Source organism: Schistocerca cancellata, chromosome 2 (genome assembly GCF_023864275.1).
Source record: "Schistocerca cancellata isolate TAMUIC-IGC-003103 chromosome 2, iqSchCanc2.1, whole genome shotgun sequence".
Classification (NCBI taxonomy): domain Eukaryota; kingdom Metazoa; phylum Arthropoda; class Insecta; order Orthoptera; family Acrididae; genus Schistocerca; species Schistocerca cancellata.
The window spans coordinates 515,913,849-515,926,017 of record NC_064627.1 but is presented as its reverse complement, the minus strand read 5'-3'; the positions used below and the strand labels follow the sequence as shown (position 1 = coordinate 515,926,017).

Below are 12,169 nucleotides of genomic sequence, written 5' to 3'. Positions count from 1 at the left end.
CTGAATGCTATGTGCCTAACAGCTCCCAAAGACTAGTAAACACCTCCCCCCCCCCCCCCCCCCCCTTGTGCCCTGCTGAAAGACCACCTGTCCACTCACAGGGTGAATGAGCGAGACCAGGCGATCAGTCTCCACATTGGCCCGCTGCCTCGAGTGATGCGAACGCATTACCACCCACCGCTGACCCTTCTGGAGGGTGGACCCACCACATTGGGTGCTGTAGGAGGTGCCTCAGAAGCAGAGACTATGGGCAAAACAAGTGACACATGAGGTGTCCCATGTGACGCGCTAGATTCTCCACCGCCGTTACACCCACAGGTAGCAGCCTGAATGTGACTGACTGTAGCCAAAAGTGCATTCAGCTAACACGAGCTGTGGCCAGCTGGTCTTGCATTCACAAACAGCATGCACACATCCTAACCATCCTAGCAAGACTAACTGAAGAAGTGAACTATGAAAGAAGACAATCCTAGATATGCAACTTTCTGCCCTCCTGATGTGTCACCAGTGGCTGCTGATGAGTTAATGAGCTATGTAGGTGGTTGTTCAGTGAGCAACTATTGTGCTACAGACTGAATGAATTTACACTTACAAAAACATGAGATTAAACCTCTTAAACAGAAATTTAATAAATATACTAAGTGAAAAACACAAGAAAAGATAAACACTTAACTTGCTGTGATGCAGATGTGTATCACCTGAGAGCTAATGACAAACTGCTGGATACAATATATGCCATAAAATATCTAGGAGTAACTATCCAGAGTGACCTTAAGTGGAATGGCCACATAACACAAATAGTGGGGAAAGCAGATGCCAGATTCAGATTCATAGGAAGAATCTTAGAGAAATGTAACTCATTCATGAAGGAAGTGGCTTATATGCCACTAATTTGACTGATTCTTGAGTATTGCTCATCTGTGTAGGATCCCTACCAGATAGGGCTGACAGAAGAGATAGAGTAGGTCCAATGAAGAGCAGCACATTTTATCATGGGATCGTTTAGTCGGCATGAGAGCATTACGGAGTTGCTCAATAAAATCCATTGGCAGACAACAAACTCCATTGTCAGACATCAAAAGAGAGGCATTATGGACCACAGAGAGATTTACTATTGAAATTTCAAGATAGCCTTTCCGAGAACAGTCAGACAACATATTATTTTCTCTCACATGCATCTTGCATAATGACCATGAGGAGAAAATTGGAGAAATTAGAGCCAATACTGAGGCTTACCGACAATCATTCTTCCCATGCACTATTTGCGATTGGAACAGGGTTGGAGGGCCCAGATAGTGGTGCAAAAAGTACCCTCCGCCACACACTATTAGGTGGCTTGTGGAGTATGGTGTAGATATAGATGTAGATCACACAGGACAGCAAACTGTCTGCAGTTGAAAATTAGTGCAAGCAGGAAGTGTTGTGGTGTTATTGGCAGAAAGTGGCCTGAGCCTGTTGCATAGAATTCTATTGTAATACTATTCTTTATAATAAGCCCAACTACCCGTTTTAGTGTTATTCTTACAGCTCATTTCTGTAAATTGAAGATTGTCCATGTTTTGTGCATTTGTGCAAGTAATCCCGTAGCTTTGAATTGAGTGTACATATAACAGTGTGTCACCACAATTTACTGCCTGTTAAATATTGATAATTAATAGGACCCTAAGGATGTAACATGCTATGAAAGGCATAACATACTGAGGACATTCTCTTTGGCAGTATCTTTGTTGATTCTGTGTCAGTTGATAACCAATATTCATCCCTAAAATATTCGTATTTACTATAGTCTATAGATTTATCATTTATATGTAATGTGACAGAATCGCTTCCCTTTTTGAGTCAATGTTCGTGCTGTTTGTTTTCTGTATGTTTAGTTTTAATTTACTATATTCTGCTCAATGGTTAATATCCTTAAAAATTTAATTTACCTTCTCTACTACGAGTTGTGGTGTTTCATTAAAGTTACTATAATATTGGTGTCATCACAAAAATGCATTCTTCTCCATGCACCATATTTTCTGCAAAGTCACTGTTATTTATTAACATTATAATTTGTCTTAATATACTACCTGAAGGAATACCTATGTTAATATGTGCAGGGTATGGTAATTGTTTCACTAAAATAAAGGATTGCCAGATTATAAATCATGTATTGTGCACAAAAAGTTTACATTTCATAACAACTGATAACATATGTGATCACTGACAAGTACATTAGATTTACTTGTTAAAAGAACAGTTCATTTGATAAGTGAGCCACATTTTTATTTTAATAAATGTTTAAAGTATGGAGTTTTTCCAGATTTGCTCAAAATTTCAAAAGTTATCCCCATATACAAGAGGGGTGATGAACTGCTACTCCAGAACTATCGACCAGTTTCTATTGTGCCACTATTCTCAGAAATATTTGAATCATTCGTGTACTTTCAATTAAGTAATTACTTTGAAAAATATGCCCTTTTGCGCAACAGTGAGTAAGAGTATGGATTTCAGCCAGGTAAAGACATCACTGCAGCTGCTCTAGAAATTGTTGACCAGACTTTAACTGCTTTCGAAATTAAGATGATGGTGTCACCCGTATTATGTGATTTAAGTAAATCTTTCAACTGCATTCCTTTTAACATATTACTAACAAAATTGGAGTATTATGGTCTACAGATATCTACATTGGCAGTAATCTCTTCCTACCTGACTAACAAGAGACAGTTTGTCTCAATTAAAAATAGACATTCCCCCTTAGTAGAAGTTAGCACAGGTGTACCACAGGGCTCGGTCCTTGGCCCCTTCTTTTTCACTGTGGCTATCAATGAGGTGCCCCATTGTGTATCATAGTCTGTAATCTGCTAAGGTGATGATACAATTTTACTTTCTTCACATCATGATGTCCCAAGCCTTAATAAGATCTCACAAGAAACTGTCGACTCTGCATTGAACTGGTTTGCAGCCAGTAAACTTGTCTGTGATCCATATTAAACACAAAAGCATATGTTAGGATTGATTAAGGAGATAGAAAATAAATGTGTCAAACTTTTAGGTATATTACCTATAATATTACCTAATATTATTAAGAAAGCCTTTTTTACTGTATGTGGTCAATGACAATGAAAGATTCTGATGTGTGATTACTGACCAGCACATTAGATTTATGTGAAGTCTTTTACAGTGCCATTTCAAATGTTATTTTGCAAAGAATAAACAATTCAGTTTTTTTAACTGAATAATTAATGCAAGGTTTTATGACAATGAGATGGGGATCTCCCTGTGTGTTTCGGCTGTTGAGGACAGCTCAGTGTCAGATGGCTTCACACTACTATGTATTATCTGTTCATGGAGCAGAATTTAACTGCAGACTGGACTGAAACTTTGAGTCCACACTTTCCATTTTCACTGCTTGACATTGCTGAGATATTACTTACGGATATTTACAATCTGCGTAGAAAGTAACTTCTTATAACACATGTAACAACAACATGCTTACTGCTTGTTAGCCAGATTCTGAAACAAAATCTTTCAGCTGAATGAATTATAATACTCTTAATGCATTTTAGTGCTTAGTGTGAGACAGAAACTGTAAACTTTATAAGCATTTTTCAACAGAGAAATTGCTGAAGTAGGCATGTTGAAGTAGAAGAAAAATGATGAGTATAGAAATAAAACTGGGAAAATAGGAAGTGGAAATGAAATAAATTAAGGCTCAGCTTCCTCTTTTTAACAGTTGATGTATGCACAGAAAATCTGTCTAACCTGTTAAATACTCTGTAAGATGGAAACAGAAGAGGACAATATGAAGATGAGAAGTGAGATATGATACTGTGTGAAGAATTTGACAAAGCACTGAAAGACTTAAGTGGAAACAAGGCCCCGGGAGAAGACAACATTCCATTAGAGCTCCTGAAAGCCTTGGGAAAGCCAACCATAACAAAAGTCTTCCATCTGATGAGCAAGATGTATAAGACAGGTGAAGTACCCTCAGACTTCAAGAAGAATGTGCAAGCTGTACAACTTTGCTTCCATCATTTTTTCCCCAGCATTTCAATTTTTAATGAAACTAATTGGGTACACAGCTATCGTTCAAAGTATTTACCATCCCTGGCCACTACTTTCTCTCATCTTTCGGGGAGTGTACAAATCCTGCGTCAAAAAAATTGTTCATCTTTTGAAGCGATCCATGGATTGATCCAATTTGTGACTTCTTCATGAGATTGGAAGTGTTGGTCAGTCAGGCCATGCGCCATTGATCTAAACAGGTGATAGTCAGAGGGAGCAATGTCAGGAGAATATGGCGGGTTGGGTAGGACTTCCCATTTTAACGTTTCCAAGTACATGTTGACCCCTTTTGCAACCTGGGGTTGAGCGTTGTTGTGCTGCAAAATCACTTTTATCTTGCCTCTCGATTTATTGTGGCCATTTGCCTTTTAATGCTCTACTCAGACGCTTGCGTTTGATAATGAGCACCTGTGATTGTTTGACTTGGTTTTAACACCTCATAGTACAAGACGCCGAGCTGGTCCCACGAAATGCAGAGCATGGTCTTACAGCCATGAATATTCGGTTTGGCTGTTGACGTGGAAGCATGTCTGGGATATCTCCATTGATTTTTTGCGTTTAGGTTCATTGTAATGAACCCATTTTTTGTCCCCGGTCACAATGCAATGCAGAAATCCCTTTCGTTTTTGCCTCTGAAGCAACTGTTCACAAACGCTGTTCAACTCCTCTTGGTTTCAGCTCACACAGGACCCAAGTTCCTTCTTTCTGAATCATGCCCATAGTCTTGAGACATTTTGAAATGGCTTGCTGTGTCACTCCTACTAATTGTGCCAATTCTTCTTGAATTTGATGCGAGTCTTCACTCAGCATTGTCTCCAATTCTGCATATTCGGAAACATTCTCTCTTCCACCACTGTGCCAGTCTACGGTGTTAAAAATCACCGTTGTTGAAGTGTTGAAACCACTCACTGCACATTATTTAACTAATAGTGTTCTTACCAAATGTACTTGAGAGAATTTGATGAGACTCGGCCGCTGTTTTCTTCATATTGAAACAAAACAGTAACACCTCCAGCAAATGAAGAGAATTAGGCTCGTAAACTGACATTTTCAATCAAGAACAACACTATGATGCTGACACAAATCGAGTAATGTTTGAATGAGGTTATGTTGACCGTTGTCGCTACCTATCAGCAAATGGCGGAAGCAAAGTTGTACACCTTGTAATAATTGCAGTTTCATAGAAGCAGGTGTTGACAGGTGTGAAAATTACTGAACTATCAGTTTAATAAGTCATGGTTGCAAAATACTAACACAAATCCTTTACAGAAGAATGGAAAAACTGATAGAAGCAGACCTCGGGGAAGGTCGGTTTGGATTCTGGAGAAATGTAGGAACAAGTGGAGCAATACTGACCGTACAACTTCTAATAGAAGATAGGTTAAGGAAAGGCAAAAAGGCAAACCTACTTTTACAGCATTTGTACACTTAGAGAAAGCTTTTTACAATGTTGATTGGAATACTCTCTTTCAAATTTTAAAGAAGGCAGGAGTAAAATATAGGGAGGGAAAGGCTATTAACAATTTGTACAGAAACAAGATGGCAGTTATGAGTCAAGGGGCTTAAAAGGGAAGCAATGGTTGAGAAGGGAGTGAGACAGCATTGTAGCCTATCTGCAATGTTATTCAATCTGTATATTGAGCAGACGGTAAAGGAAACAAAAGGAAAATTTAGAGTAGGAATTGAAGTGCAGGGAGAAGAAATAAAAGCTTTGATGTTTGTCAATGGCATTGTAATTCTGTCAGAGACAGCAAAGGACTTGGAAGAGCAGTTTAATGGAATGCAGAGAAACTGTAAAGAGGATATAAGATGAACATCAACAAAATTGAAATGAGGATGATGAAATGTAGTCAAATTAAATAAAGTGTTGCTGAGGAAATTATATTAGGAAATGAGACACTTGAAGTAGGAGATGAGTTTTGCTATTTGGGAGGCAAAATAACTGATGATAGTCGAAGTAGGGTGGATATAAAATGTAGAATGCAATGGAAAGAAAAGAGTTTCTGAAGAAGAGAAATTTGTTAACATCTAATATAGATCTAAGTGTCAGAAAGTCTATTCTGAAAGTGTATGTATGGAGTGTAGCCATGTATGAAAATGAAATGTGGACGATGAACAGTTTAGACAAGAAGAGAATAGAAGCTTTCGAAATGTGGTGCTACAGAAGAATGCTGAAGATTAGATGGGTAGATCATGTAACTAATGAGGAGGTACTGAATAGAATCGAGAAGAGAAATTGGTGGTACAGCCTGACTAGAAGAAGGGATCAGTTGGTAGGACACATTCTGAGGCATCAAGGGATCATCAATTTATTACTGGAGGGAATTATGGGAGGTAAAAATCATGGAAGGAGACCAAGTGACGAATACAGTAAGCAGATTCAGAAGGGTGTCGGTTGCAGTAGTTACTCAGAGATGAAGAGGCCTGCACAGGATAGAGTTGCATGGAGAGCTGCACCAAACCAATCTTTGGACTGAGGACCACAATAAAAACAACAAGCACCTTCTAACCATTCACCCATTCTCATTACAATAAGTCAGTGGAGCTGAACCACTTTATCACGGAAGCAGCTACATAATACAACAACATTTTCCAGTTCATAGTGTAGAGAAATTATATATACTCAAATTCTTCAGAGATTGTCATTTCTTAACTAATTTGGCAGTTGCCACTTTATAATGTGTGCCTTCAATTAATAACACACTGGAGCACTTTTCCTTCTGTCATGATTTAGTTTATATTTAACCATTGTGTCAACTGCTCTATCACAAAACATTCTTCGGTGTTTTTTTGCATGGGAAGAGCCAACACATCTGTGCTGGTGACATGTTACTTTGCACAAGCTCTACTACCTTCTCATCACACTATTTCCATTCCTTTTCTACGTATTCCCATTATTGCTACAAATATGTGTGTGTGTGTGGGGGGGGGGGGGGGGGGGGATGATTTTCATAGGTAACCAATTCTTTGCTATTAATGTTCAGTTTACGATGTGTTTTTTTATATGTTCATATACATAAAAATAATGGATTTCAGAAACTGTCATTAATCAGCAAACAGGTTTGTAATCCAACATAGTATGTCAAAACAATGCAAAATCTCTTTCATTCACAAATACTGTTTTAATTTTAAGTAGGCTGTATAGGATTTTTATTACGTTGTATGCTCTTATGTGTTGCAATTATTTTTTCAGAATATCTGAAATGTGGTGTCCTGCATCTGCAATATTTGTGAGACATGTTCTGAGACTAAGTTCTGGGAGTTACATTGTACAAAAACAACAAAGCAAAAGTCGGAAGAGGCTGTATGTTGACCTCTACCTATCCGTTGATGAGGGTTTTATTAATCTTGGTGAAGAGCTTTGTGATAAGGAATATGCAGTATTTGAGACACAGATTTTCGAAGGTATGTATTAATGTAAATTACAAAAAATAAAATTTTTTTAGTAACATGTTTACACTTCCTAAGAAATAATATTTAATGTTACACTTATTTTATCTACAGGAGACCAACCTACACTGATTCAACAATACATAACTTATTACACCATCCATGCATGCATAAGTTTGCTGCACTCACATATGTGCTACATAGGGCATACAGACACTCCTGTTAAGCCAGAAACTGTACATACAAGAAATTAATACTGTAGCAGAAGTTGCAGTGAATACTGGATAATTGGCAGACTCAGCTGACAGATTCTCCAACAGAATGAAATCCAGTACTTGTAATACAGACACCACAGAAAGGCAAAAAACACCTCACAGACCTGCACAATTTAAGGGACATTTAAAAAATTGGCAAACAATTTAAGAATATTAATGTAAAACCATCCTTCTCCACAAACAATAAATTTGGTTATCATTTAGCTCACACAGTGAGCACTGAAATGTCATGGTTTTAATTAATAGTTCTAGTATGGCTCCACATTGGGTACCATTGAAAGATAATGATTTTTTGTTAGTTAGCCCACATGCTGAGACAATTGTAGTGTACCTACTACGAGCAGATTAGTAGACATACATGTATTTTAAGCAGTTGCCAATTATGTGCTAGTTATGAACCAAGTGTCAGATTCATTGGAATGGCTTGAATAAGCTGATCCGTCCTGGGCACACACTTGCACACATCCAAATAGTAATGAAGGATAAATTGCTGTGGCAACAGTGACGTGCATACTCTGCTTGGGAAAGGAAAAATGGTGCATCAGCTTTCTGAGTTTTCTCTAATTAATGTCCCATAAATTGTGAGACTGTATTGCTGGCCAGTACATACCTTCAGAAGGTGAAATATGTAGTATTACTGATCAGTACATATAAAAATGACATACTATCCTAGCTTTCTAAAGTATTAGTTCCTTCCTCGGCGAGGGGAGAGGGATAGATTAAAGAAACTCAGTCTTTGTCATTCTGTTTCCTCTAGTTGTCTCTTGAAATATATTCTTGCCTGCCTTGCTCTGATTCTTAAGGATTGTAGGTTGGGACTCCAAGGAATTTTAGACCTCTTTGCATACTAACAAATGTTGGAAATGCCTTGTCTTGCACTATCTGCAGTGCTTGCACCAATTTGTCGGCTTTGCGTAAACATTCACTTTGCACAGATTGTATTATAGTGCCTAAGTCATTATCTGCTTCTGTAATTGTAAAATAAATGAAATTATGGGCACTTGGTTCAAGTCCATCACAGACCCTGCACTTTGCAATGCCAACACTGACTCGAGAGTTTGCAAGAGTGATATCTATATTTGTTGCCTTACCTGTGAGATATTGGAAAGTAGGTGGGTTTAGAGTAATGTTCATGACATGAAGGCCAAGTTCTTGTATAGTGTCCAGAAGACAGTCTTCTTTCATCAGTTTTCGTGGACTCCATCTGAACTTTACCTGTGATGTACAAGCAGTGTCTGGAGGTAGTACCTGGCTGACACTTGCTGTTGTATGGGGCAATCAATCAGATTATGGTGGCCTTGAAGCATTTCCATATGCTAACATTTTGGCTTGGAAGACGTGGAGTATTGCTGAGACTACAGGACTGTTGGCTAAACAGCCTTATGGTACTCTTGTTCCAAGCATGCCATTTGTTTTGACTACGAGAAGGAAGAAGAAGTTAATTGCTGATGAGTACCTCTTTTTTATGGGCGAAAGTTGGCAATGGCAACACGGGCCCTAGTGTTACTAGGCCTGTGTTGCAGAATAATTGACTTCCGGTCAGGCTGATAAGGCGCGCTGGCGCTGTGTAAGCGCGTGGCGACCGGAAGTTTTGGTTGCGATAAGCGCTACTGGGGTCCAGCTGCACCGCAGCACGGAGCGTCATTCGCTCTGCGAACGTCGAGGAGTGCGGACGCATAGCTCTGGGTGTCTCGCTGGACGTTGGCTTGCTACGTTCACTTGTGTTAACGTGCCACAGCAATGCCTCTGCGACGTGGTTACCGTCGTCGCTGGCGGCGCAGTGTACTTGTGTATCGCAATTTGAAGGCGATTGATATTGACTTGGCTGGGCAGTTTAATAAACATAAATTGATTGGAGGTCCAAATGTTTTTCGTGGACTCCATCTGAACTTTACCTGTGATGTACAAGCAGTGTTTGTAGGTAGTACCTGGCTGACACTTGCTGTTGTATGGGGCAATCAAGCTGCCTAGTGTGCAACCAAGAGCGGCACGGCCACCAAAACAAAAAGTGAATACATTTTTTGAATAAAAAAAGGGAGGGAGATAAGGAAAAGAGATAAGGAAAGGTGAGGGTGAGGGCAGTACACTACACCTACCTACAGGTAGATCCCTCTCATCCTGGGGTTGAGTTACCTGCACTTGGGAGGTCTACTTACACCATTTTGTCCTTCATTGCAAGGCTAGTTGAATAACTGACTTCATTGTCAGAATAATTGAATTGTTGGCATTCTGGCCCAAGCTACCAGGGATGTTGGTCATGTGTGCGTGAGGTGTGCTTGCTTGTGTGAATGAATGTGTGTGTATGTGTTAGTGTTTCTCTTTCTTTTTTCTGATGAAGCCTATGACCGGAAACTAATGTGTAATTGTCTTTAATTGTGCCTTTCTGCAGTGTAACATGCCATCTTTACGGTAAATAGCATTCTATCTTTTCCTCATGTTGTTAATTGTTAGAATGCTGTCCTACTATTTGTAAGAAATTATATGAAGTGTGCTGACATTACAACAACGCTCTAAACTACATTATGTGATCAAAGGTATCTGGACATCCCCAAAAATGTACTTTTTTCATATTAGGTGCACTGTGCTGCCAGGTATTCCATATCAGCGACCTCAGTAGTCATTAGACATCGTGAGAGAGCAGAATGGGGCTCAATGCGGAACACATGAACTTCGAAATGTGGTTAGGTGATTGGGTGTCACTTGTGTCATACGTCTGTATGTGAGGTTTCTACACTCCTAAACATCACTAGGTCTACTGTTTCCGATGTCATAGTGAAGTGGAAATGTGAAGGGACATGTACAGCACAAAAGTGTACAGGCTGACTTCGTCTGTTGACTGCCAGAGACTGCCGGCAGTTGAAGAGGCTCGTAATGTGTAATAGGCAGACATCTATCCAAACAATCACTCAGGAATTCCAAACTGCATCAGGATCCACTGCAAGTACTATGACAGTTTGGTGGGAGATGAGAAAACTTGAATTTCATGGTCGAGCGGCTGCTCATAAGCCACACATCACGCCGGTAAATGACAAACGACACCTTGCTTGGTGTAAGAAGCATAAACATTGGATGATTGAACAGTGGAAAAACATAGTGTGGAGTGACAAATCATGGTACACAATGTGGTGATTTGATGGCAGGGTGTGGGTATGGCAAATGCCCGATGAACGTCATCTGCCAGCGTGTGTAGTTTCAACAGTAAAATTTGGAGACGGTGGTGTTGTGCTGTGGTCATTTTTCTCATGGAGGGGGCTTGCACCCCTTGTGTTTTGCGTGGTACTATCACAGCACAGGCTTACATTGATGTTTTAGGCACCTTCTTCCTTCCCACTGTTGAAGAGCAATTTGGGGATGGCGATTGCATCTTTCAACATGGTCAAGCCCCTGTTCATAATGCACAACCTGTGGCGGAGTGGTTACACGACAATAACATCCCTGTAATGGGCTGGCCTGCACAGAGTCCTGACGTGAATCCTATAGAACACCTTTGGGATGTTTTGGAACGTCGAATTTGTGTCAGGCCTCACCAACTGACCTCGATACCTCTCCTCAGTGCAGCACTCCGTGAAGAATGGGCTGCATTTCCCCAAGAAACCTTCCAGAACCTGATTGAACGTATGCCTGCGTGAGTGGAAGCTGTCATCAAGACCAAGGGTGGGCCAACACTGTACTGAATTCCAGCATTACCGATAGAGGGCGCCACAAACTTGTAAGTCATTTTCAGCTAGGTGTCTGGATACTTTTGATCACATAGTGTAAGTAGTTGAGTTTTTCTGGTGTTGGGGTTTTCTGTCTGACAGCTGTGGTCGCCAAACCCATACGATGGTGACTTGGTTCAAGTTGTGTGTGTTAAGCAACTTAACCAAACATGTGTAACAGAACAAGCAGTTCTACAAGAATGACTTTTCATGTAACATTGTGGCACATCTGTTATATCTCAACCTGTGACATTATCTCACAGCTAGTACCAGATAAGGCAGCCAGTGCAAAGGAATGGAGCCATCTGATCCAGCATTAACTAATGTTCCAAAAATCACTGAAGCTCATGAAATAACATTATGTATGATGGTAAAAGTAGTGTTGAATAGCTGTCATGTTCATCAGTCAGCAAATGATAGTAGTGTAGAATTTTTTACTAGTAGTCATTTTTTTGTCCATCAATCAGCTTATGAGTCACTGAACACACTTTCATTCGCTGGTCTGTAGAAGGGGGATACAGTGCTTAGAAAAGTAGTTGGTGATTCACTGTCCTCGTCATTTGTGTATGTGCACAGCATAAAACACTTATCAACCATTGTCCGCTCACTTAGTGAGCAAAAGTTCACAGAACAATTTGCTGCATGACTTTGACCACAAATCTAAGGAAAGCTATCATGAATAATATATATGTATGTGATTGCACCACCAGGCATGAAAAACATTATTACTCATTCCTTGAAGTCATGTTTTGTATGCAA

The 12,169-nt window shown here is 39.8% G+C and overlaps 1 protein-coding gene across 2 annotated transcripts in view; it reads left to right on the top strand.

Moving 5' to 3' along the window:
- Window positions 1-12,169, top strand: part of LOC126162064 (putative ATP-dependent RNA helicase TDRD12) — a 429,957-nt gene that overhangs the window by 34,610 nt on the left and 383,178 nt on the right. For both annotated transcript variants that reach the window (XM_049918325.1, XM_049918324.1), the window contains exon 4: window positions 7,241-7,452. In XM_049918325.1, coding sequence (XP_049774282.1) covers window positions 7,241-7,452 — 212 coding nt within the window. The remainder of the gene's footprint in view (window positions 1-7,240; window positions 7,453-12,169) is intronic.